Here is a 27,319-nt window from a genome sequence, read left to right as displayed (position 1 = left end):
TGCTTCTTATTTTGACTCTTCTAAGCAAGCAGTAACTTCAGGTGACTCATTATAGCCAAATTCATGAAGCTTAGCAGGGCATCTGCTAACCAGTCTGACTTGCTCATGTTCATCTACACCATGCAGTTCAGCAAAGCTGGCCGCAGTTCAGCAAAGCTGGCCGCAGTTCAGCAAAGCTGGCCGCAGTTCAGCCATGATGGCAAGGTCAGATTTGTGCGCCATGCAGATACCCACTGTCCCACTGCACAGGCTTGGTCCCTAGCACTGACACAGTAAATCTAACACTGGCATGCCCCTTTTTCTTCTTCTGAGAAAAAGGAAAAATCATGAGAATGTTTGCTCTTGATGCAGGTTTGAGTGGTCAATATTGTTTTTTTAGGAAGCTGGGGTAGAGAAGGAAACATTTTTATACAATTAAATGTCATCTGTGGATTATAAAACTCTGCTGAGTTTTATCACTCTAGCAATGCAAGCATACTCCAAACAATTCAAAATGCAAAGGGGAGGGAGGAGGAAGACATGAGAACATTAACCTTCCTACCCTAAGTAAAATAGGCTTTTTCCGTTATGCACACGGAATACTTCAGTCAGTAAAACATAAAGATTTCACACAGAAACACTGTCTTCTGTTTGCTCATCTTTTAGAATTTGTTCTAAATAATTTAAGTATTTATGTTTAGACTGCTAACATCAGGTAAAGCACAGTATTAGCTTAGACTTCTCATCTGCCTCAATCCTTGAATTTTCCAATTTCATTCTTCTGTCCAGCCTTGTCCAAATTCCATGACTGGGAAATGCTAAGCACCCTAATGGAAAAACACAGAACTCTGGCATGGAAGCAAAGTGATATATCACAAAATCATTACCAAGATTATGCTTAGAGAATTTTTTCTTTTTTTAATGGAAGCATTTTCTATGATTATCATTTGTAAAAAACCACTTGGCTTGTTTAACGAATGCAAAGCGCAAGGCTTTCTTCTTCTGCAAGACTTTGGATTTGCAGCATGGAAGCCTGCAAGCTCCAGAATCAGTGCTTCAAACCAACTGAGGTCCTTACACAGGACAATCACAAGTTCAGTGTCTTCCAAATACAATGCAACCACTGAAAAAGCTGCACTCTGAACATTCAGGTACTGTGCGATCCCCTCTTTCAACTCACACTAGGATATTCGATTTGATCCTGTGCCCAAGCCAGCACAAGTGGAAGATGAGTGTTGACTTCCAGAGGCTGCAGCTGGTAGGCAGGCATAGCCTCAGAGTGAATATCACAGTGTGCTTTTAGCACAGGCTGGGATTTCTAGCACTCACTGTTGAGGAAACAAAAGGTCTCACAGGTTACTACATCAGCTTGAGTGATTAAGTTTTCAAAGCAACCCAGGATAGTTTGAGTTGGAATGGACATTTAAAGCCCCCCCCAAGTCGCAACCCTCTGATGTGGGCTGGTTGCCACCCACCGGATCAGGCTGCCCAGGGCCACAGCCAGCTTGGCCTTGAGCACCTGAGCAGCACCTCTGGGCAGCTTGTGCCAGTGTCTCACTGCCCTCTGAGTACAGAATTTCCTTCTAACATCTAATCATAATCTCCCCTCTATTATAATAGTCTAAAGCCTTTACCCTTTGTCTTGACACTACATTCCCTGACAGAGTCCCTCCCCAGCTTTCCTGAGGGCCCCTTTAAGCACTGGAAAGCTGGCCCCCAATGAGGTCTCCCCAGAGACTTCTTTTCACCAGGCTGAATGTGCTCAGCTTTCTCAGCCTGTCTTCATAGGGGAGGACCCTTCCAGCCCCCTTCTTCTGCTGGGGGCTACAGAGCTGAACACAGCACTGCAAGTGGGGAATCACAAGAGCAGAACGGAAAGGAATGGTCACCTCCATGACCTGCTGGTCACACTACTTTTGGTGCAATCCAGGATACAACTTACCTTCTCTCCAGCATGTCAATCAATCCACACAGCTCTGTCATTCACCAACTTGCTGAGGGTGCACTTGATCCCGCTGCCCATGTCACTGACAGACATGTTGAATAGTGCTTGCCCCCATCCAGGCCCCTAAGGAACACCACTCATCATCGCTAGTTTCAGTATTTTTACTATTTCCACAGGTTTCTTGTCTCTCAGATTCTTTTCCCAGACTGACACAACACATCTAGGTGCAAGATGTTTATTAAAGAGCAGTGGCTGTTAGAGATGTCACCATGTCCACATCCAGCCCTGAGCTGTCACCACAGCGTCATATCAGAGCTGGCAGCTGTGCCCTTCTCAGCTGCTTCAGGGTAAAGCAGAGCAGTTTTGCAAAGCACATGGAACAATTTTTTAAATGATGAGAGCTTGGTAAGATTCCAGTATTACTAGAAAGTAAAACTCAGCCCAAAGCTCATTGAAGTTACCCTTGACTGTCCTTGCTCCCAAGGGCCAGCTCCTGGCTCTGCCCTGGAGCTGGCTGCTTGGTGCCCTGCCACAGGATTTCTGGCATACTCTCGAGCACCAGCCCCATGCCTGATGTCTTTTAGAGGCTGTAAGACTGAGGAATTCAGACACCCAGTGCCTCAGTGTTAAGTCTCCACCTGCCCACTGCCCCTCCTCATACACTTGCCATAAACACCTTTCCACTCTCCTACAGAGCTTTGCTCATCTGGTTACGCCACGTCTGCACAACCTAGCCAGAAAGCAAGGAAGTACAGTTCTAGGAAAGGAATCTCAACTACAGAAACTTTCAAACAGCGTAAACAGGCCAAGGCTGGAAAAAAGCACACTACTGAATGCCCTTCTGCAATTGAACATCCTCTCAATTTGTCATTCCAGGCACAAGGCTTCCACCAGATAGCCCAAGAAGCCAGGGCTGATGTCAAACCCACAGTGCCGTCAGTGATAAGCAGAAAGCACACATTTCTGATGAACTGTGCTGCCTCAAGCTTCTCAGTGTACCTCAGTTCTTGCATCCGAAAGATCCAGCACCACAACAGAAAATATAACTCTTGTGGCATTCACAACACAACACAGAATCCCTACACATGCTACCAGGCTTAACCCTCCCGAGCTGCCAACAAGGAAGAAAGCTGCAGGTGCTATCCCCACATCATGGCCTGCCTGCAAGACCTACACCAGCCACCCACCAGTATGCTCACAGTGAAGACTGTGGCTACACAGCATTTAGGAGAGAGGTCCAGACAGAATCAACATACATGTCTTTCTAGAAAGCTCTCATTCAGGTTTTTTGCTGTATCAAATAGCACTCAAACAATTAAGATTGTATCTTTGATCACTAGTGCTGCTAAAATTTCCCTTTGCAGCCTGAGACAGATCCTTGGGGATCTGTTCAGAAAAGTACTTAATTATATGTGAAAATTGTATAAAAATCAACAGAATATATACAAAAACATTTTTTACATGTTTTGTTTAATCACAGGCCTTGCTCATTCATGCCCATGGCCTCCACATTGGGCAAGAGGCAGTGCATCTCTGACCCACTCTTTCTTCACCACTACAGTAGTAGCAGGATATTTTTGATGGGACTGTTTGTCATCAGATGAAAATAAATACATCAAAACAGTAGAAATCCAACTGATAAGAGATGAATAAAGTGTTGTGTATTCATTTTGGGTATGATTACATGACCCCAGCAGACCAAATAAACTACCTAAGCACTGAGAAAACCACCCCAATGCTTCACCTTAACCATAAATCCAATTGAACTAACCTAATAACCTCTATGTAATTCCAAATGTCTCTCACATTTAAAATGCTGTCATGAAGTTCAGAGTACACAGCTACGAAGCTAATGTAATCAAGAAATATGAACAAGACCAGGAAAAAATTAATTCAGCTTGCTCTCTGAAGTCACATCTAGCACTTCCTAAGTTCTTCCAAAGCCATTGTGTTGCTGATTAATAGACATGCCCTCAAGGCACAACCTTTTTCTGAACTTCAGAGTTAAGAATTCCTTTGAAATGTCACCAAGGCATACAATTCTTACTCAATGATAGCGCTGAAGAGCAGCCTATAATTCAAGACACCACATTTCTAATTGAAGAAATTGAATCAAATAGGAAAAGCAGAATGAATTCCAATCCTATCCCAAGTACAATGAAACTTCTAATAGCACTAAGCAAATAAACAAAAACCAGCTGAGCTAATAAAAAGCAGACCCTGCTTAAACATTCTTCTTAAACATTTCACCTACACTGTTACACTTGGAACTTGGGAAAGAAAGAGGAGCCAGCAAGGACTGAGAAGAGATTAGAAAGGCAATTTGAGAAATGTGTAATATTTATCAAGATAACCAAAGCCAGACACCAATCTTAATTAAATCGGTGTAAATCCAAACTAATAGCATTTACTGTAATGGAATTACTCCGGATTTAGTCTACTTTAACTGAGATAAAATCCTGTTCAATTAAGCAGAGTATAAAATCCAGTTTTTACACTTTGATGTCTAAGCAATGGGACATTTCATTGCCAGTAATTAAGAATCTGCTTTAAAGCTATGCAGCTACAATACAAAAGGTGAGATGGGCTTAAGACATCACAATTATCCACAGCCAAAATTTCTGGAATGAAATGATCTCAGAAGATTTGCTTATGAACCCACAGTGGCTCAAAGGCAGAGATGGAAGTGAAATCTGAGCAGTTCTACTCCCAGTCCCTCACATGCGAGGTGCAGCCTTCTGGACTTGTATTATTCCAGGTCTAGGCTTGATGCAGCTACCCCAAACTTCCCAGGAAATTCCTCCTTCCACAATAAAATTGCCTAATTCTTTAAAATGCAATACAGTCAGATGTGTTATTGTTACCTTCTGTTACCATTTCTAGGGTGGGAAAAGGACTGAGTTTTATAGCAGAAAAGTGACCTTCCTTTTTACATCCTAAGCACAAGCAACAATGGGAATATTTAGAACACAGACTGATACATGAAAAAGCCACATTTTTCCACTACCAGTATCCACAGATGCTGCCTAGACTTATACACAACTGTGCAATTCAGTCATTACAGTTCAATTCAGCTCACCAGCACAGGGGATACACCCTCTCTCACAGCTGCAGCTTTCCAAAACAGTTATAGAATCACCAACTTTGGAAAAGACCTCCAAGATCATCCAGTCCAACTATCCACCTCCCACCAATATTTCCACACTAAACCATGTCCTTTAGTACAACATCTAAATATTTCTTGAGCACCTCCAGGGATCATGACTCCACCATCTCACTGGGCAGCCCATTCAAGTGCCTGACTTCTCTTTCAGGTTGGACAATTAGGAAGGATTTATTCTCTGAAGCTCTCCTGGAACAGCTTGAGGCCATTATTCTAGTCCTACTGCTAGTTATGGGGGAGAAGAGGCCCATGCCCACCTCACCACAACCACATTTCAGGAGTAGTACACAGCAATAAAGTCTCCCCCTGAGCCTCTTCTCCAGGCTAAACTTTTATTCCCTCAGTCGCTCCTCATAAAACTTATGGTCCAGATCCCTCACCAGCTTCATTGACCCTTTCTGAAAACACTACAGAGCCTTGATGTCTTTCTTGTAGTGAGGGATTCCGCACTTGTCCTTCCAGCACAAGTCACCACTTTCTCCACTCTGCAGCTAAGCAGTTCGTGTACACTCTTCCTAACTAAGCTGGACAGCCTAAGCAGTCCCGGCTAACCTGGACCACACTGGGATGAACCGAGAGTTACTGAGCAGCACTCACACTGATGCTCAGTAAGGGCCAGAAGCTCAAACACAGCAGAACACAGCAGCAGCAATTTCCACTTGTACAGCTAACATGAGAATAACACTGCACCCTTCCACGTTCAGTTCAAAGGAAGTACCATGTACCAGACATGCTGGAAGTGAGGGAGAGGTTTCTCCATCACCTCCTGAAAAACCCTAACCATGGTTTCTGCAGGACTTCTTGTGGAACACAAGTTTGCCACCTTTAGCTGTTGTGCATTTCATTGCCACAATCCGGCCATAGACGCAAGATATTTGCTGGACAGGCAGGCAGCCTTGAGATAAAGGAGGGAGTGCTGAGAAGGCTAAAGGCTCCCAGGGAGAAAAGTCAAAGGAAGTTCTGAGAAAAGGATGGGCTGGAGGCAGAGTAAAGGAGATTAAAAGATGCAGGAGGCTGAGCAAGTAGGAAAGAGTTACCATGTCAGCAACAAACAAGAGATGTGTGCACCTGTGCTTAGTGCAGAGGACTGTGACTCAGAAGTAAGGCACATGAATTCATTCTTGTGCTTCAATTCAGCTTATGTCCCCTGAGAAAGGGGAGATGACAAAAAATAAAATAAAAAAACCCTCTCATCTCAACTGCACCAGGACACCAAGACATACTTTTTTTAAGCAGTGCATTGTTAAATTGGAAGCATCCTTGCTTACACTGCATGCTCACCATAGGAGCACAAGCAGGGATGCAGCCCCAAGCAGTCTCCCCGCAGTATGGCCACAGCTTGTCCCAGCCCCACCAGGCCAAGCAGCACTCTTACTGCTCCAGCAAGAGGCAGTAGCCAGCCAGAACGCTCCAGCATGAGATCTCTGCCACTGCAGTGGTGGTACATAGGGGCTGAGTAAAACAGTGAAACAAAGAGCCAGAATGCAGAGAGATTTGCCAAATGGCTGGCAGAGTTCAGTCGCTGGCTGGCTGCTCCAGCCACTACACGTGCACCTACGCCCATGCCTAGCCATTTCATCTACCTACAGTCCAAAAAGCCAGTTCTGGCACAAGATTTGCAAAGTTGTGATCTCCTAGGTTTGCTTAAAGCCTAAGTTAGCACAGGGACATAAAAGAAATCAATCTTCCTACCTGTTTTAAGGCACTTCATTTTTTCCTTCACAGCTCTCCTCCTCTTCTTCTGCTCCTCAATAAATTCCAAGTGCAAAAGCATACTAGCTAGTAAACTACACCAAGACATCGCTAACTAAACAAAACGCTCCTTTGGAAAACAGACTTGGACATACCATTGTGTAGCTTAAGAGAACTCAGGAAATAGTTCCATGATATTCAGCACCCCCAGAGACACTTAACCTCAGCTTGTAAAAATACACCAGTGTCCATAGCATGAAAATTACAATGCTTCCCCCTCAGGCTATGAATGTAATTTAAACAAGATGGCAGAGATCCAGCAGTAACCTATAGGCACAGATTAGAGCTGCTGTCCTGAGTGAACAGAGCTGACGTTTTACCAGGGCTGAAGCCACACAAGGCATTCCTTCCTCTCCATTTAATTACACAAACCCACCCCCACTCACTGCACTTCAGCAGGGATTTTCCAGTCCAAAAACCTGAGGTCCCATTCTGCCTTCAGTTACATCCAGCTGTGTGCCACTGTGGTGTCTGAAGAGCACTGCTGACTGCAATTCCTTTCAGAGCTATAAAGCTGATATCAAGAGTTTGGCTCTACTTTATGCCAAGCTGCAAAAAATTGTCTTCTAAAGCCATCTTTGTATCTTGTACTCCAGTGGCTGGAAAAACAGCAGAGCAAGGAAGCACCATGAGGAGCACAAAAATATCAAGATAAAGCTTACTCCCTTTGAATTTCAGCTCTACAGCAGGCATCACAAGGCGCCAGCTGTCTGCCCCAGCTCACACAGTCACCTCCAAGGAGCAGTGTAAAAGCCTCCTTGCACAATGCTCATACCTCCAAACTTACTTTGGGATACACTATATTATACACCTGCATATTACTGAGAGCACACTGCCAGTGTTCTAAACTGAGCAGATGAGGCTGCTACAAGAGCTTAATAGGAATATGTTAGTGAAAATAAATTCAACACTTTCACTGTATGTGATGTATGCAGCTTGTTCGCTTGGTGTTTGGGAACATGTCACTTCCAAATACACATATTTTACCAGTAATGCTTTGCAGACTGAAATCTGTGGTTAAGTACATTTTAGGAAAAGGGCTACAATTTGAGCCACGCTGGAAAACAGCGCACAGTGTCCCTACCAGAGGGATGCCAGAGGAAATCCACAGAAGAGGACATGGGACAAACAAAAAGCACTCCTCATGAGTACACATGGCCTGTTTACATTTGTCATACACGCTAACAACACACACTGCAACTCAGCTCATCTCCACAGATCATATTGGTCCCAGACTGCCAGCACTACTCCTATTTGCACAAAAGGTTGCTGAGCCAGCACCCAGGTGTGAAGCTGCTGACAGACTGGGGCAGGGTGAGTGAGGCACTCCAACAAGCCATGCTGTGATAAGCCATACGTGCATTGCTCTGCAGAGCCACCTCACCAAGACCCTGGATCCATGCTGGAGCTGCCTCAGTACCATGCAGTATTAGCTCAAAGCACCTTACCACATGAGGCTCCTCAGCAAGCATGGTGGTTCTGCTGTCATAAGAGTGGAACTTACCCACTGGACAGTAAAAGCAGAAAAAAAAAAAGGGGAAAAGAAGTAATTAAAAAAAAGTCTCTGAGATGCTGGCAACACTTTAGTGCCCATCCACAGCCATCTTCATGCCAAGGATCACAATGGGTAGCCCAAATCAGAACCAGCAAGGACACCTCGGTGGGCCACAACCCATTCCCTTCGTGGGCTGGGCTCATCACAGCATATGGTATCTGCGTGGAACGTGGCAGAGCCCCCCACTTGAATTCATTCCTAATGCATAATTCCAGTCAGTGCTCCTGAAGCACAGGAACAAGTTGCCCAGAGAGGTGGTAGATGCCCCATCCCTGAAGATATTCAAGGTCAGCCTGGGCGAGGCTCTGAGAAACCTAATCTAGCTGTAGATCATAGAATCATTAAGATTGGAAAAGGACACTAAGATAGTCTCATCCAGAATTCAACCCACCACCACCACACCCATTAAACCATGTCATTCAGTGTCACATCCACCTTCTTGAAAACTGCCAGGAATGACGACTCCATCACTTCCCTGGGCAGCCTGCTGCAATACCTCACCACTCTTCCTGAGAAGAGTGCCAACTCCCACCTCATCACAACCTCCCTTCAGGTAGTTGTAGAGAGCGATGAGGGCTCCCCTGAGCCTTCTCTTCTCCAGACTAAACAATCCCAGCTCCCTCAGCCGCTCCACAGCAAGCCTTGTTCTTCAGACTCTTCAGCAGCTTTGTTGCCCTTCTCTGGGCACACTCCAGAGCCTCAATTTTCTTATAGCAACGGGCTCAAAAGTGAACACAGCACTCAAGGTGCAGCCTCACCAGAGCTGAGTACAGAGGTACAATCACTTCCCTAGTCCTGAGGATGACGCTATTTCTGATGAAAGCCATAATGACAATGGCCTTCTTGGCCACCAGGGCAGACTGCTGGCTTTTGTTCAGCCAGCTGTGAACTAATCTTTTCCACCACACAGCTTTCCAGCCACTTTTCCCCAAGCCTGTAGCAATGCATGTAGCTGTTGTGACCAAAATGTAGGACCCAGCACTTGATCTGATCTTGTTGAAGCTCATCCCACTGGCCTCAGCCCACTGATCCAGCCTGTCTAGATTCCCTGTAGGGTCTTCCTACCTTCAGGCAGACCAACATTTCCTCCCAACTTTGTGTCATTTGCAGTCTTACTGAAAGTGCACTCAATACGCTCATTCAGATCATAAATAAAGATATTAAACATTACAGGCCCCACCACTTGTGACTCATTGCTGGATTTCACTCAATTCACCACCACTTCTGGGCCCAGCCCTCCAGCCAGTTCTTCACCCAGTGAAGAGTGTACCTGTCCAAACCACGGGTTGCAGCTTCTGCAGAACACTATGGGTGACAGTGTCAAAGGTTTTACTAAAGTCTAGGCAGACTGTGTAAACAACCTTTCCCTCATCCACTAGGCAAAACCCCTTGGTTATAGAAGGAGATCAGATGTTCCTGCTCACTGCAGCAGAGTTAAACTACAGACCTCTAAAGGCCCTTTCCAACCAAACGATTCTACAGTTCTGTGATACTTAGGGACTTCTACTGAACTTGGGAGCTTCCCTCTGCAGTCAGTGAGAGCAGACGATGCCTGCTTACCAGATGGCTCCATACATCTTGACGTAACATGGTCCCATTCCAGAGTGTCAAGAACACCAAAGCACTGTGCCCCTCTTCTGGAAGGACAACATGGGAAGCACAGTTCAAACAGGTTACCAAAGAACAGTTTGCACATGTTCTTATATAAGCAAGAAGAGAAGTTAAACAACCACCACAAGGGAATATGCATGACCAAAAGCACTGATCCCACCTCCAAATAGAACAATTATCTCTACATAGAAGTGTAGAAAGCGAAGTGTGGGCCTCAAATCTACCCAATAAAAATGGCATAACATGGACTTAAAAGAGGCAAAACTGAAAAATCTAATAGATTGGGTTTAAAAGCAGCAGACATAACACAGAGACTCTAAACACTGGCTAGGTTACAAAAACTGAGTTATATTCAACAATGCAATAAAGGGGTAAAAGCTATTCACACTGGCAGTAGTAAAGAAAGCATATGTAGCAGACAGCCCAAAGCACGTGTCATTAAATCCATCCTATTTCTTCTAACAAAACTGTTGGTTGTCAAGGCATGGTGAGACAACTAAGTAACACACCATCAGTCTCTTTCAACACAGATATTGTTTTACCATTTCCAAATGGATACATATGTTCCCAATATTTTATCTGATGCACGCATCTCCTTCAAAACCAATGTCCGCTGCATATGCCAGGAATCAAATCACTGACTGGAAAATACACACGAACTGGTATCTGCGGGCTTTCATCATTCCAAGGGTTCCTCCTGGCATTCTTCAGGCCACATTAAAAACCCATTATCTAAATGAAGTTGGTTCCTGGAAAGTTCCTTTTCCATACTCATGAATCCAGCTTACCCAGATCCTCAAGAACCAAGCTGAATCTTCTCTTGTAAGGATTCAGAGCAGCCTCTGACACACACGCAGCACCAAGAACGGGTCAAAAAAGGACCACACGGCAGCGTCAGAACAGCTTCTGATGTGGAACATATTACTTTAGAATTGTTTCAGAATAGCATTTTGCTTTATTATGAACTAGGCAAAGAGGCATAAAGCGAACAAAGGCAAAACAGACACTACAGGGAGGTATGAGGAAGGGGGGATTGACAAACCTCTCCTAGCAACAGCTTGGAGAAGTGGGGGAGGCAAGCCGAGGAATGCAGCCTTATCTCTCGCGCCTCTCCAGGCACTCATGCTCACTTACTGGTACACACTGTGCCACTACAGCAAAGAATAAAACCTGCAAGTCCCAATAACTCAGCAATTGGGGTGGAGAATATTATATACTTCTTGGAACCAATTGTAATATCCTCTCCTATTCTAATTGTAACATCAGAATAATCTACACCTAGTTTCTTAGAATAAATTGTAATATCCCCTCCTATTCTTGCCTATGTGTAACTTGTCTCTATATCCTCAAACTGTCACTTCTTTGTGTGCAGGCTAGGAGGAGGTACTCCCTCTGCAGCCAGCATGTGTGCGCAGCCCTGTAATAAAAATATATACCTGCTTTATAACCACTTTGTGGTTATGGAGTTTGATTTTCTGCAAGAAAATTTGGCAAGCCAGGCAGGAGCATTCTTTGTTGTTCTGCAGGACTGACCAGGATGGGGACCCTTTAGGTGGGCCCCAAGGATTCTCAGAGAGGCTCCCCCACCCATACCTGCTACTGCAGAACAAAGAAAGAACCCTGGATGCAGGCAAGGTATATTTCAAAAAACAGGGGACATGGAAGTCATAAGGAGACGCCCTACATGGGGCTGAAAGAGCAAGGGTGCTCCCCCTCACGGTGGGCCTACAGGCATCGGTTGGGAGATCGCGATCGGGTAGGAGTATACCCCTCCCTTGGGAAGTGGGGACCCAATTAGGGAGGTACCTCAAGAATTCCAAGAATCTCTCAGGTAAGAACCTCACAGGGCATCCCGAGAGTGATGCTATAATGCATTCAGGAACATGAGCTTTGTAATACTTTGGAAAAATTGTAGCTACAAACGGTGTATAGGATCCGTAGTTTAAAGTGACCAGTCAGTGAGGGGCACTTGCAGTTAGCTGACAGGAAGAGGCCTGATAGAACCTATGAGAATGTAATGAGAAAGTGTCTGAACTGGTTTTAATAAGAACTGCATTTGTCATTGTTGTTATCTTTGTGATTGTTAAGTTTCTGTTATAGAATTATTGTTTGTGGAATTCCATTTATAGTACAGGTGCTCTCATTACTGGGGGACATTAGTTATTGTTCTTGCCCAGGGAATTCAGTGTTCCCATGCCCTGGGGAAGTAAGCAGACTCCATTACCCAGCAAGAGAGACTTTATAAGCATCTGCTATATAGTGTTCATTGTATAAACAACAAATGTACAGATGTTATAGTTATGAAATATACCAGAGAGTTTGGCTACGCAGTTATTATACCAAAACAGAATAGATAGAATGCTTACCCGTATCCTGGGCTCACTATGAAACTCCAGGGGAGGGGATTTCCAGAAGAGATCCTCCCCCAGTGGTAGCCAGCTCTTAAATGGGTCTAGGAAAGGTGCTGCCAGGCCTTCACCTGTGCTCCTGTGGCTGACTCATTGCTCACCTCAGGTGATCAATCAGAGGTTCAGGCCGTGATTCAGTAGTTCCCATACAAGTGTGAATGCTAAACATTGGATCCAAGGTGTGAGTGGTGTGAATGTATAATTGGATGTTTGTTTCACCCCGAAAATGGTTGCAATCCCATATTTTTTTATCAGAGGCTTGACTTGTAATACTGTCCAGAAATTACAGTGGAATAGAGAAAACTGGCATTGTGGTTGGGGTTGTGGACCTGGGTTTAAAGAGGAATATGTATTTGGTCAAATTAATATACTAGCTTTAAGGTGTGGACTTTGGGAAACAATAAAGAATCAATTAAACTTGGTATGGGGGAGTATGGGAAAAGGAAGTTCCCAGGCAAACCACACTTGAGATACTGCTGGAGAGCCTGGGGGCCCTGTGAGCAAGGAAATTTTAATTAAATATAGTAATCAATGGTGGTTGGAAGGTGGTGAAAAATGGCCTTTAAATGGTACTCTTTTGCAGTTAATGTTGTTTTTGCAAAACGAGACACTGGAAGTGAGAATAGCCTTCATCTGCAGAGATCTAGGAAACTTCATATCCCAGAGTTAGCACAGGAAGCCTTCGGAGAGAAATTGAGAGCAGGGCTCTAGGACCCAGATCTCCTCAGGAAGACCTGGGTGGGGGCTAGAAGATTCCAGGAAGGTTCTGCCCCCATTGAACAAGAAAAGCAGTTAAAGCAAAAGGAGGCACTGGATTTAGCAATAACAGTTAAGGGTGGGGAAAATTAAGCTAGGGAAGGAATTGCAGCAAAGTGTGGAATTTTTGGTAGATGCTGGAGCAACTTATTTGGTGTTAAATACTTTTCTAACTCCAGTCCTTCACAGATCTTCCTCTCTGAAGTGATGAATTTGTAACCTTAAGGGAAGCCATGGGCCCAAGTGAGAAGGCTTATAGGTAAACAGGTAGGGATACACAAATTTTTGTACAAGCCAAATTCACCAAAGCCTTTACTTGGGTAAATTTCATAGAACAACTGAAAGCTGAAATAAACTTTAGGGAAGGAAAATTAGAACTTAAGGTAAAAGATCAGTTAATAGAGGTGTTTAGTTTAGCACTGATCATTACTGATCCTGCTCGGATCCAAAACAAAGTAAGCGATGAAGTTTATCCTGGAGTGGGCAGTGGAAACCCCAGGTAGGGCTAAGAATACAGCACCAATAGCAATCAGAATAAAGCAGGGAGCTCAGCTGGTTCGGATTAAACAGTACCCCCTCAAATTTGAAGGTAGGAAAGGAATCCAACCAATAATTGACCATTTTCAGAAATTCAGGTTGTTAGTGGAATGTGAGTCAAAAAACAACATACCCATCCTCCCGGTAAGAAAACCAGATGGGAGCTACTGGACAGTACAAGATTTAAGGGCTATCAGTAGAATAGTGGAGGATTTATACCCATTGGTAGCAAACCCATATGTGCTGCTTACAAAATTATCAGAGGAATTGGCATGGTTTACCCTTCTGGACCTAAAAGATGCCTTCTTTTGTCTGCCATTGAGTCCAGAAAGTCAGCTAATGTTTGTCTTTGAATGGGAAAATCCTGATTCAGGAAGAAGAACGCAACTTACATGGACGGTGCTGCCCCAGGGGTTCAAAAATAGTCCCACTCTTTTTGGGAACCAACTTGCCAAAGTCCTTGAGCACTGGATACAGTCCCTGGAACAAGGAACTTGTTACAATACGTGGATGACCTTCTGATAGCTACCAAAACAAAGGAGGTATGCCTAACATGGACAATTAGTTTACTAAACTTTCTTGGACTTAATGGCTATCAAGTTTCTCCAAAGAAAGCCCAGGTGGCACGGCCACAAGTAACCTATTTGGGTTATGAAATCACTGCTGGATCTCAAACTCTAGGAACAACAAGAAAGGAAACAATTTGCCAGATTCCAGAACCTCAAACAACTAAGGAGCTCCAGACTTTCCTAGGAATGACCTACTTCTCCAAGCAATTTGACAAAGTAAGCAAAGGGTGACCTAGCTGCCTGAGAGCAGTATCTGCCTTAGTGCTTAATATTCAAGAAGCGTGGAAATTCATGTTAGGCTAGAAAATCACAGTGTTTGTATCTCACACAGTGTCCATGGTATTGGAAGCAAAATGGGGGCACTGACTCTTGCCACAAAGACTGCTCAAGTGTCAAGCCATTCTGATAGAGCAAGATGACATAGAAATAGTGGTAACTAACATTATCAACCCAGCATCGTTTCTTAGTGGAACTTTGGGAGAACTGGAAACTCATGACTGCTTGGAGACTATTGAGGCAGTATACTCTAGTCGACCAGATATGAAGGAAGAGCCATTGGAGGATGCAGAGGACTCATGGTATATGGATGGTAGCAGTTACTTATGGCAGGGAATACACAAGGCCAGGTATGCTATGACTACCACAGATAGGTAGTAGAATCCAGAGCCCTCGCACCCAACACATTGGCACAAAAGGCAGAGATTACTACATTAACCAGGGCATTAGAGCTAGCCAAAGGGAAGAGGATAAACATATGGACGGATTCAAAATATGCCTTTGGTGTTGTATATACCCATAGAGCAATATGGAAGGAGAGAGGACTATTATCTGCTCAAGGAAAGCAAATTAAACATGCTTAAGAAATTTTGAGATTTCTAGAGGTAGTACAACTACGTGAGAAGGTGGCTATCATGTATTGTAAAACCCACCAGAAGGAAGAAACAACCAAAGAAGTGGGCAACACATTAGCTGACCGAAAAGCAGAAAGAGTGGCAGAAATGAAGGACACAGAAGTGCAGGCTTTGGTTCCAGATGGTAAAACTCAAATAGAAGGTAAACCAAGATATTCAAGAGAGGACTTAGGATAGAGGACTTAGGAGGGCAGGTGAGAGAAGGAGTGTGGATTAGAGTACAGAATAAAATAATAGTTCCCACCTCCCTGTATGGGCCATAATCATAGCTGAGCACAGGAAAACTTACTGGGGAACTGAGTGAGTGGCTGGAGGCAATTCCTTTTTAACAAAGCATGTGAAGTAACAAAGCATGGCAGGTAACAAAAATGTTGATACAAAAAAATCATCTCAAGATTTAAGTTCCTGCTATGATCTCCTCAGACCGGGGTACTCATTTTGTTGCTAGAGTAGTAAAACGGATAAGTAACCTGTTGGGGATAGATTGGCAGTTACACACTCCTTATAGGCCACAGTCTAGTGGCCAGATAGAAAAGATGAATCATCTAATCAAGCTATAAATCATTAAGCTAGGACAAGAGGCAAGTATACCATAGCTACAGGCCTTAACCTTAGCTCTTCTAAGAATTAGAACGAAACCTAGAGTAAAAGAAGGTCTAAGCTCATTTGAAATTCTGTATGGAAGACCTTATTCTCTACAAAAGGGATTTCAGACCAAGTAGGAGAGGAGGTGTTAACACAGTATGTCATTAGTCTCCGGAGACAGTTTAGAGAGATCAAGAAGAGGGTCCTGAGAACTAGAGCCAGGGGCCTAGACGGACCTATATACAATATTGTACCAGGAGATTACGTATATCTTAAAACCCTCTCAGATTCACTACTGGAGCCCAAGTAGAAAGGACCGTTCCTGGTTTTACTGACATCCCACACTGCAATGAAGATAAAGGAGCAAGTGTCGTGGATCCATTATACACGAGTTAAGAAGACATCTCAACCCTAAAGGACTATTAAGAAGACCAGACCACTGAAGCTAAGGATTAAGAGACAATATGTTTAGAATATTTTTAATAGGTTGCATCTATTATATAAGACTTGCTTTAGCCTGGCATGAAAATACCTACTTAAACATCACTAAAGGAGTAGTAGCTAGCCTAAACCTCACTGACTGTTGGATATGTACAGCCTTACCAAGAGATAATCTCCCAGTGTGGGATTCCTTCCACCAATTGGACACTATTGGGTGGAGCAGGAAGTAGATGTAGGTGTGCAAATAAAATCACAACAATAAGAAAAAGGACCTAAATTCAGTACCCAACTATAGGCAGGACTCAATGTAAGACCCTTCCTAAGAACTAGAAAGGACATATTGAAGGAGAATACTTAGCACTTCAATGGAACAGCTCCTCCTGCAGGGATACTGAGAACCTCTTGGAAAAGGGTAAAGAAGGGAAATAACCCCCTTATAGGCAGGCCCTCTAGGTTCCATAGTTTTATTAGATGGTTTATTCCTAGTCTAGGAGAAAGTGGATTAGAAAAGGCAATTACTGACACATCAGCTACATTAGAGAATATCGAGAACTCAACTATGGATGCAACTCGGATTGCAGAAAGAGGTATCCTCTCTTAGAGAAGTAGTATTACAGAATAGAATGGGTCTTGATCTCCTGACGGCCAAAGAAGCAGGGATGTGCACTAATCAATCAAAGCTGCTTTGCGTATGTTGACGAAACTCAAATAGAAACAGATGTGCATAAACTACGGAACAAATAAAGGTGATCCACCAAGTGACTTTGGATGATACTTCATTTGGATTTATAAAACTGTGGAACAAATTAACCAGTTGGTTACTGAACTTTGCCTGGCTAAAGCAACTCTTCACAGCTTGTGTATTAAATGTGTATTAATGTGCACTGTAAGAAAAATATATACCTGCTTTATAACCACTTTGTGGTTTTAGAGTTTGATCTTCTGCAAGTCACTTCAAGGCTGCTACCAGCAGGCACAGCAGGATGAGGAACGTCACAAGCATGTAACAAAGCCAGTCCAGTGCAAACCCACCCTTCAGCAGCTGGATCCAGCCCCACTGTCTCTGCCCCTCCAACTGCAGATGGTACTGCTCCTGCTGCAGCAAGCACATGGCTCCATGCCTCATCATGCGAGACAGGGTGTTCAGAAGCCATCAGGACATGTCCTATGCCTGCTTCAAACCGAGCTTGTGTTGTCAGGTGATGAAGAACCACAAGGAGGTGAACCGGGGATCATATCCTCTCAGGTGACTCTTTTGGTCCTTCTCTTCTGAAAACTTCAGTTCCTCTCCTCAATGAAGGCTCCCTATTCCTCCCAGGCCTGTGTCACTGTTCATCTGCACGTATCACTGAGGATTCACCTAACAGTGAACATTATGGCCAAAGTTACAGTGACACAGGTGTATATAACGCTTATACCTTCTTATTCATTTAGTTTCTGTGCATTCTCAGAAAATAACTGTTGTCTCTAGATGAGAAAGACAGGCTGTATCCAGCTTGAGCAGTGATGCAGACACCTTTACTCATCGTTTTAAAGCACAGAAGATCTACATCAGATCTCTTCTTTTTAAAAGTTATTAGAAATTTGATTTATGAGCATATAAACCAATTAAGCAGCTGTTTATATCAGAAATTTCTGTTTGGGTTCCATACCACGGAGCTTCTACCAACACCCACAGTGTTGCCTGCTGCCCAAAAATCACCAGCATCAGCAAAATTAATCCAGCTTCTGTATATGTATTATGGAAGCACCAACTGCTGTCACTTTGAGATGAAGCCAGCGAAAGCAGAGGGAGCAGGAGAGAACATGTCTGAAGGCTATATATCAGCTCTCACTGATGGTCTCTGCCCAGTGCTGCTCCTCCAGCTGGGCATCCACCACTGCCCACTTCGGTAGCACTGCCCCAGATCCACAGCCTGCAGCAGCTGCTCCTTCCAGGCGCCCCTCACAGGGATCACACCACCATGACTGAAGTGCTGCACCAGCCATTCCTAGCTGGTTTTCCACTTCAGCTAGCACAGTCTCGACTGCTTTCCAGCCTGTTTCAGTTCTGCACAGTATTTACTTCAAGATCAACCAGTAAATAGTTAGAAATAATGAGGCAGCAGCTATCAACAGGGATGGGGCAGATCTTGCTGTGCAAAGATTCATGCTGTCATTCTATGTATTTAAAGTCTGTACAATGACATGTTACGTTGTTGCACACCTTGAATGTTGAATAATTGTTGAAAAATTGTTGTTGAATAATAATGGTTCTTTATAGCTATGTCTTTCTGAGAAAGTACAACATAAGAAGTATTGCCTCTAGAGAAAGTATGTTCTAAGTAAATTCCAGAAGCTACAGAGAACAGGCACACACTTCCAAACAGCAGGCCTCTATGTCAGGGATAATTTTTGGTACAAAATAACACTGGGATGTGTTACTGATGAGCTACAGAATATTTTACTTATTGTCACCACCTGGAGTTGAAAACAGCAAAGCAAAACAGAACAAGTCACTTCTATGCAAGTTCAGCATGCAGCTATTTCAGATGCAACATGAAAAATAATTCATAATGCAAAGCAGAAGATAATGAAATCTCCATTGCATTTTCCAGCAAAAACAGGGATAAAATTTACTGCCCTTGCAAAAAAGGATTCAAGATTTGGGAAAAAAAAGTTACGACTGTGCTTACCTATAAGGCTGGACACAGAGTTGAGACCAAACAGTTAGTTCAAATGATGTTCTAGTAAGTTTTTGGGTGATGCCACCACATTTCAGCATATTCAGATTTAGGAGCTTCTGGTATAGGCAATACTGTTTCTGTTTCATCTACACATAAACCATATGATCACACCTATAGTGATAAATCTCCATTGCTAATTGATTTTAGCAATACCACAATGATTCTATCAGTGACAACAGTAAGGTCTCAAAACACATGTGCTCACTACAGTTACCACAGGATCTCAGAGATGGAAAAAATACTGGTAGGTGCTTTAGATATTATCCTCAATGACTCAGAGTTGTTCCTGACTGTATGATTTTGCAAATTGTCAACCTGCTGATAAGAGCAACCATAAAACCTGCAAGCCACTGAAACCGTCAGTAGTAAAATAAGCAGTAAAGGTAACTCTTAAACAGTTAGTTGAACTCAGTGATTCTAGTAGATCCCTTCCAAGTTAGGATATTCTATGATTCTATGATTTTGCCCAATCCAGTTATCATTGGTCTTCAGACATACCAAGACAGCACTGAACAACTGTACATTTGCACTGCATCTCCTAAATCAGGATGGAGAAAAAATTCAAGACTTGGAAGCACAGGCATTATTTCTGTCATTATATATTTGAGCACATCCAAAGTAAATCAAATAAAAAAAAAAAAAAAGAAATGAATAACCTTGAGTTTTTCAGAACCTTCTGAGGCCACTCAAGAACACCTCTCTAGAAGTCACATCACCTTGACCTGCTGCACTGGGCAGTACCACTGGAGCCACCACACCAGGGACTTGTTAGCCAGTCCACTTCTTCACTTGTGATTCTGTGAATAAGAAACCCATTTAACTGTCAAAGTAGAAAGAGCTTGAATATAGTGGAGAGAACCACTTTCTTTGCCCCGAACTTACTCTTATCAAAGAGAATAGAGACAACATCTCTCTGTGTCCTATAAAAATTTTACCAAGCACCCAGCAAACATTCGCAAAACATTTGCCTGCAGGAACCTCATCAGCAAGCAGTTTATTCCTCCATGCCAACCCATTAATAGTGCTAGTTCAGGTACTAGACAGCTTTCCAACAGTTTCACCTGCTGAAGAAGGGAAGGAGACCCAGCAAGCATCGTAAGGCAGAGCTGCTGCCCACAGACAAGCAGAGCCGCAGCAAGCCCACCAGGCCCTCAGCTCCCAAGGTGAGAAGGGAATAAATGCCCCAGGAACTCTCAAACCCACCTGCTGCTGCCACACTCTGTCACAAGCCCCACTCTCACAGTGCTGGGGAACCTCTGAGTACCAATGCTCAGTGCTGAAGTGGTGGTGATGCTGCCCACCTAGAAATGCACTAAAATGCCAGCTGGCACAGGGTCTCAGCCATGCAAGTTGAGGAGAAAGCAGTATTACAGCTGAGCAGAGCTAAAGGTTATGGTCAGAGGAGCTTGCTCACCACCACTCACATGCATCTGTTCCAAGGCAGAAGTGTGCACATAAGAGAAAGTCTGTGCTCTGCTCCTCTCTTTCCATACTTTCTGTCTTCCTTTATCACCTACTTGGACTAACTGCAATACTTTCTTTACCAGAAATTTTAATTTTAGTTCTAATACAAGATTTCCCCGTGCCAACTTTCCTTACTTAAGGAGATACTTTTTCATTTTTTCCCATTAAATGGGAGAAATTTCTTTTCAAAACAGGCCTTCTCACTACCTACTAAACTTCTGTGATTGTGTCTGGGCACTTAAAAACTACAACAGGAAAATTCTTTTATCTGTTACTATTGGTTGTGCATGCTGGCACACAAAGGAGAATCAAAAATCAAAAGGCTTTTCCAAAATGGAGTTTTCAGCATATCCCCAGATTGCTCAAGTGTGAAATGCACTGCAGATGCACCAGTCTTGCTCTGTGCCAAAAACTTCAGGTCAACAAAAATAAACTTATCAATTATTGCTTTATCAAAACACCACCATTCAAGCCGTACATCATTGCAGCAATCATGACATAACATTTAAATCTACTTCCAAAGACCACCACAGTACATTGGCACATCACTACACAGCACCAATACCCAGCATTTTTGTAACATCACACTCCAGTAAGATACAGCAGGATTTCTAACTGAGATTTCTGAGAAAAGTTACTTCCCTATAGGTCCATAGAAGATGTTGAAGTAGTGGTCACAACAGTAAGTCCTACAGTTTCTATTGAAGAACCTAGATTTGGTCATCAGTGGATCTAAGATACCAGACTACCAACACTCTGAAATGCCACAAGCATAAAATTCAAGCTGCTAGGCCGGGCTTCCTACTAAGAAAGGCATACAGAAACAATTTTCAGAAAGTAAGACAGAAGTTTAAATATACCTCTTTCAAACAGCTTTAAGACAAGGAATACGTCCCTTTCTGGCAGGGCATACAAGGTAAAAAAAAGTTACAAGTGGAAAACAAAGACGACATCAAATGCTGAAATACATAAATGGACCTTTTTTGATACAACTTTTAAAAGACAGAAGGAGAACCCACACAAACGTATGGATAACAAAACAGCAAAGTCTGCAAAGACAAGCTTTCTTCAGTCTTTCACACAATTAGTTCAAAATGTATCTAACAATAGCAAACAAATATTTATCAGGCAGAAGTGCCCGCAGCCCAGGGAACGAGGGCATCGCTTCTCATTTGATGACATTCCTGCACAGAACGCTCATGAACTTCTGTCTGAAGTATCGTATTCTGAAAAATACCACGGAAACTAGAACCAGAAAGGTTACTCTCAGGGGCCTTCTCATCCCCCTTTCTTTGATTCACTTTCTCAAGGAAAGAAAAAGGGGCGTTTGCGGAGCGCAGCACCCGCCACCAGGCCGGGGCACGGGCGTTCGGCACGGGACGGCTCGGCGGCCCAGGCAGAAACGGGAACGGCATCGGGCGGGACGGGGCAGCGCCACAGCCAGCCCTACAGCTCCCGCCTGCAGCCAGGCCGCTTCTGTGCGAGCTGCCGCACGTGAAGAAGGGCCGCGAGTGCCGGGAGGCAACAGCCACCGCGGTGTTTAAGTTCACGGACGTACTTCCACAGAAAGGCGCTCGGGAGCCCCACCGGCGCCGATGCTCGCCACGAGGGCTCGGCACTCTCAGCCGCTGCAGCCGGCAGCGGGGCTGCTCGGGGAGCGTTCCGGCTCCGGGCTCGTACCTCGGAACCGCCCGCGGACCCTCCAGCCGGGCGGAGCCGGAACCCGACCCCTACCTGGGTCGTGGAAGGGCACCAGGGCGAAGTTGTAAAGCGGCCTCTTGGGTCGCTTCAGCGACGTCTCCAGAATCTTTGACGCCCCCTCGATGACTTGCACCAGGTCGTCGTACATGGAGCCGGTCACATCGAACACGAAGGCCAGAGTGGAGGCTCCCTCCGGAACCGCCTCGGCATCGGACTCCGGCGCAGCGCGCGGGCTCAGGGCGAGCAGCAGCAGCAGCAGCAGCAGCACGGCGCCCTGCACCTCGCCGGGAGCCATGATCCGCCGGGAAGGGGCTCCGCTCAGCGGGGAACGCAGAAAGCGCCGCAGCTTTTGTCTGCGCGCCGCGGCGGCCCCGCTCCGCCTTTCTTTTATCGGGCAGGGCTGGGGCAGCACCGCCCCGAGGGAGAAGGCCGGGCCGCCGCTATGCCGCGGGGCGCGACATCGGAGTGGGGCGGCCGCCTCGGGAGCCCCGGCTGCGGCGGCACCCGGCCCCGCCTCCCGGCCCGCCGCGGTCCCGGCCCTCATCTCAGCGCCCCTCGCGGGACCGCCGTCGGCGGGCGGGAGGTGCCGTGGTGAGGCGCTGGAACAGCTGCCCAGAGAGGCGGTGGATGCCCCGTCCATCCCAGGAGGTGTTCGAGTCCAGGTTGGATGGGGCCCTGGGCAGCCTGATGTGGTATTAAATGGAAAGGTTGGTGGCCCTGCCTGTGGTGGGGGGTTGGAGCTTCGTGATCCTTAAGATCCCTTCCAACTCGGGCCATTCTGTGATTCTGTGAGCACCGGCGGGAGCAGGGCGGCCGGGGCAGCACGCTGCCCTCCGGGCCTGGTCTGTGCCTGCACCTGCAGGAGGGGCACGGGTGGCCGAGGTGCCTCAGCCCCGGCCCTAGGCCCTAGAGCAGAAGAACATATAGATGATGTATGGATGCCTCGGCATGAGGCTGCAAGCTCTCCTCCATGTGGCATCACCTCTTGCTGCCGTCATGTTTCCACTGATGCTGCCCGGCTCCTGGACCTTCTGGTCCAGGCTGCACCTTCCCCTGCTGTATGGAAGCTGTGTTGAAGTAATGAGTGAGTAGGGCAGCACAGACCCCAGGACATGGGTGCTTCAGGCACCCACTGGGCTGGACACAATGGAAAGCAAGTAAGTAGCACGGTGCTTAACCCCACTCTGCAGCTGGCCAGCAGCAAGGAGACTTAAGGCCAGGTTTTTCAGAGCTGCTTAGTTGTTTGAAGATGTGGTCCCAATAGGCACATAACCTTCCCCTAAAAACTTGCTCCTCAGTGGCAGCCCAGCAGCACGTGAGCAGGTGCTGCGACTTAGCTCCCTGTGGCCACCTTAGCCAGGCAGGCTACGGGCAGCACAAAGAGCAGGAGGAACATCACATCTCTGGCCTACATGGAGCAGGGCAGGAGGCTTCCTACTGTGTTTGGTGTGGTGGGGAATGTCAGGCAATGCAGTGGGATTTATCTCATTAGCTCCCCTTTGCTCAATTCCATAAACTACTGCTAAAACTGCGCACTCGGACCATCATATTGTGACTGGAAAATTAATCATGTTGAAACATTGCTTATTCTAATTAAGTTATAAGCCTGGAATTGAATTATAAAAAACAGATGTTTACATTCTTTCTCCTCACTGATGTCATGAGAAGGAAGCACAGAACCGGAGCTGTGCAAAGCATTCACAATAAAACCCCAAACCATGGAAAGTTCGCCTCATCTACAGCTCTGCTAACAAAAAAACTCAGACCAGGTTTGTGAGAGTATTCACAAATCTTGTGAGGAGAAATACATCTGAGTCATAAAGTAGGAATATGTATTTTGAACATCCCAGGGACCGGCAGCACTCATATGTAAAGATTGTACTTGGTCCTTCTGGAAGATGAATTCCTGTTCATTTTTCCTGATAAAGAAGGCTTTTGTGTTCTCCTGTCTTAAATTATTTCTCATTTTGATGTAAACAGCCTATGACAAACTGATATGGAACCTCTATGAAAAAGTAACCCTTTGACACATAGTGCTGTGTCTTTAAAAATATGCCATTTAACTTGAGTTTTAAAGTACAGCACAAAGAACAATAAACCTCACTTTTGTAATGGTGGAAATGATATTTATTTTAGTTGCCTAACACTTTCCGCTATGAAGTATTCTTGAGGTTTGGAAGCTCTGACACCATTATTCACAGCAGGCTTTTAAAATTTGCAGGAAGAGAGCCCTGCAGTGAGAGAAATTATTCTTTTTTTCCTTCTCCAATGACATGATTTCCAAAGCTCACCAACAATCACCCAATTTTCCAGTTCCTTTCTCCTACACTGACACACTGTCACTTTGTGAGCAAAGTGCTTGTACGTGGTAAGCAGACAAATAATTGTCCAGAATAAGCGTACATAAGGTAAGGTGGAACAAAGCGGTCAGCAATTTAACTCCTCTCTCTCTAGCCTGTCTCAAGTATAAAAAGTCTAAAATTTTTTCACTGTGGAAAAATGTACTAGTTCAAAAGACTGGGAGGGAAATAAAGCACTTCTCACCTTTTGGGCCTTTGTCTCAATCTCCTCCATTTTACAATATACAGCTAACAAATGCCACTATCTAATAACGGCTGCAGAGAGGGAGTTGCTGGTTTCAGTCCAGTGCAGAGTAAACAAGCATGCATTTCAAAAACAGAAGTTTTCATCTGAAGAATGTCAGAATACCAGCATTTCTAATGCTGGTGCTACTCCAGTTACAGAGCAAGCTGCTGACACCAAGACAGATGCTGGGATCCTGTGGACCACTCTCAGAAGGCTGCGCTCACCCAAGCTCATTCTCCTGACATCTCTCAGGACAGCAAACTCTGCATGTATCCTAGATACTCCATGTTGTTTTATCACAAGTGTTTGACAAGATTTCCTCTGGATGTCCATACACATCAAAAACTTTTATTCCCCTCCTCCTCCAAGTCATACCACTCCATGCCTGTGTCTCCCCCCTTTTCTTTTTGCTTTGTTTGGACTTCATTAATTGTTGAGGAGAAGGAGAGAACTTTCGCAGTTTGTTTTGGGTATACGGTGTTGGCACTCTCTGTGAGAAGTATATATATTGTATAGTAAGAGTTCACAGACAGTTTCCTTAGCCAGTCTTTAACCCTGGCTTTGTATTTTATGTATATTCACTCTAATCACAGATATAATGCTGTATTTGTCAATGATACTCACTGCTCTAAAATTGTCTCCAGCTCTGTGCTTTGAAAGAGTATGCAGGCAGAACTCAGGATGCCTTGGGAAGGGATGGGGTTAAAATGCCATCCCAGAAAGAGGAATGCTACTGAAGAAATTAACAGGTATGCAAGAAACCAGGTAGCTGCTCTCTAGAGCTGCTGCTAATGCTAAAGATCATGTCTGTGGTTATACATGGCAAAATCTTCACTTTTGTGCACAAAGACCATGAGAAGCCTAGCACTGCCTCCTGGGGGAGATTTTGTGATGTGAATGGCATTACGTGATGAGGGCTCAGACTCCAAGTGATAAAGTAAACACTGACCTCTGCCAATCAGTGACCTCTGCTTTGCAAGCTAGACAGCTGGTTTCACACTGAGAGGGCATGGTCAGCACTCCTTTTGTCTTTCCTTTCTGCAACCAAGTCATTTTGTCCTGCCATGTTACTGTTTTATCACAGTAGATTTACATATTCCTTTTAAGATACATTACATTTGCCAACAATATAAAACCTATTACAATATAAAAAGGGCACATGTGTAAGTTTTGTTTGGCTTCTGGCTTCTGAATCTTCAGAAGGGTCATGTATTGTAGGTTTTCTCCAAAATCCATGTCTAGAAACCACCTGCTTTTGTTAAGAAAACAAATCTTGGGATTCTTGTATGACCACCTGTTTGTAGGGATAGATGCTTTTGAATGGAGTACTGAATAATTCAGAGTTTGAAGAACTGCAAGTTTCAGATCTGCCCTGTTCCAAAAGATTTGTTTGAATGTGAAATCAAGCTAAAGGCTGTATTTATTCCTTACTTCTGCCCTCAGGTATCGGCATAGACAGAAGCTGGATTCAGAACTGTTTGGATCTGTTCACACTCACGACTGATTGAATTCTCATCATCCAATACCTTATGGTTAGTGCTTTCTTTTAAAACTCAGTCTGCATCCAGAAATTTTGAAATTATTTATGGCTTGGATAATTAATGCTTTATAGCAGTATCAAAGCAGACAGGTAAGTGCTAGCAATTCTACATGTTCTGCAAGCATTTCTAGATGATGGACAGCTTCTAACTTATAAACCAGAGATTTTTAAGATGCCACATGTTCTATCTTGTAATGAACAAGAAATCGAATGGAGATAATTTCTTGCCATTTTCAATTTCCTTTCTCTTTTACAGAAGTTTAAATGTCTGTTTGGTTCACAGCTCAACACCTTTCAGAATATCTTGATGTAGAGCAAAAGATATCAACACAAGGAGCAAATAGCAGTAGCAACTGGAACTTTTTTTGTTCTAAACAAAACTATTATTTTGTTTAATAAAATATCTGCCTCAGCCAAGAGACCATTTCACCCTGCTGCAGAACTGAATCATCTTTCATCTACAAGATGAAATTACTTTGTTTTTGATTATAAAACATTTGCTTTATGAAACAGGTTATCTTGTGATCAGGACATAGAAGTAAAAATTGGGCTGAAAGTTTTGTTTCTAGCTCAGAAGCTGCATTTATCAATAATGTATCGAGAGTAGGACCAAGCTACGACCTGCTGTGCAATTTCCTCATTCACATGGGAAAAAAAAAAAAAAAGAAAAGAAAAAGAAAAACAAAAGAGTAAACAATGGATGGAGAAACAGAATAAACAAAAGTATGGGGCCTGTTCCTAATGGGCAAGGCAGTCAATCTCCTTATTAATCTGTACTTTTTGCATTAAAGCCTACATGTTTCTGAGCACAAAATACAGTGCATATGTCACCAATGTGTCCTTAAAAAATCTGTAATTCTCAGCTCTTTAATTCCCAGCTTACAAATGAGGAATGAAAACAGAGGACTAAATGACTCACTCAAGGTGACAATCTGCAGCAGAAACAGTGAGCAAATACAGATCTAAATTTCACTTAGGATCATTATTCTCCTCTCTCTCCTCTCAAGATTCTTTGGCACTAAAAGGATTGCATTTCTTTCTCTACTGAATATTTGTAGGGATGGAAACAGCACAAAATACAGAACACCTA

At 44.2% G+C, this 27,319-nt stretch overlaps 1 protein-coding gene and 1 long non-coding RNA gene across 7 annotated transcripts in view; one reads left to right on the top strand and one right to left on the bottom strand.

Moving 5' to 3' along the window:
* The window catches only part of HMCN1 (hemicentin 1), a 190,687-nt gene extending 168,125 nt beyond the window's left edge, over nt 1-22,562 (bottom strand). The window contains exon 1 of one of the 4 annotated variants that reach the window (XM_090145892.1): nt 22,137-22,562. In XM_090145892.1, the coding sequence (XP_090002018.1) occupies nt 22,137-22,398 (262 nt within the window). In that variant the 5' untranslated portion in view covers nt 22,399-22,562. The remainder of the gene's footprint in view (nt 1-22,136) is intronic. The other 3 variants (XM_090145890.1, XM_031608483.2, XM_090145888.1) reach the window with 3 other exon arrangements.
* Nucleotides 22,563-22,701: 139 nt separating this feature from the next.
* On the top strand, nt 22,702-26,860 carry LOC149916719 (uncharacterized). Of its 3 annotated transcripts, none has more exons than XR_016469054.1 (4): nt 22,702-22,765; nt 25,334-25,438; nt 26,133-26,221; nt 26,486-26,860. It is a non-coding gene; the product is annotated as an uncharacterized LOC149916719 (long non-coding RNA). The 3 variants fall into 3 exon arrangements; XR_016469053.1 differs by having other exon boundaries at nt 22,715-22,810; XR_016469052.1 differs by lacking the exon at nt 22,702-22,765 and having other exon boundaries at nt 24,334-25,438.
* The last annotated feature ends 459 nt before the right edge of the window (nt 26,861-27,319 follow it).

This window comes from Phasianus colchicus, chromosome 9, assembly GCF_987193195.1.
Source record: "Phasianus colchicus chromosome 9, bPhaCol1.hap1.1, whole genome shotgun sequence".
Classification (NCBI taxonomy): domain Eukaryota; kingdom Metazoa; phylum Chordata; class Aves; order Galliformes; family Phasianidae; genus Phasianus; species Phasianus colchicus.
This window is presented reverse-complemented; position numbering and strand designations above follow the sequence as displayed.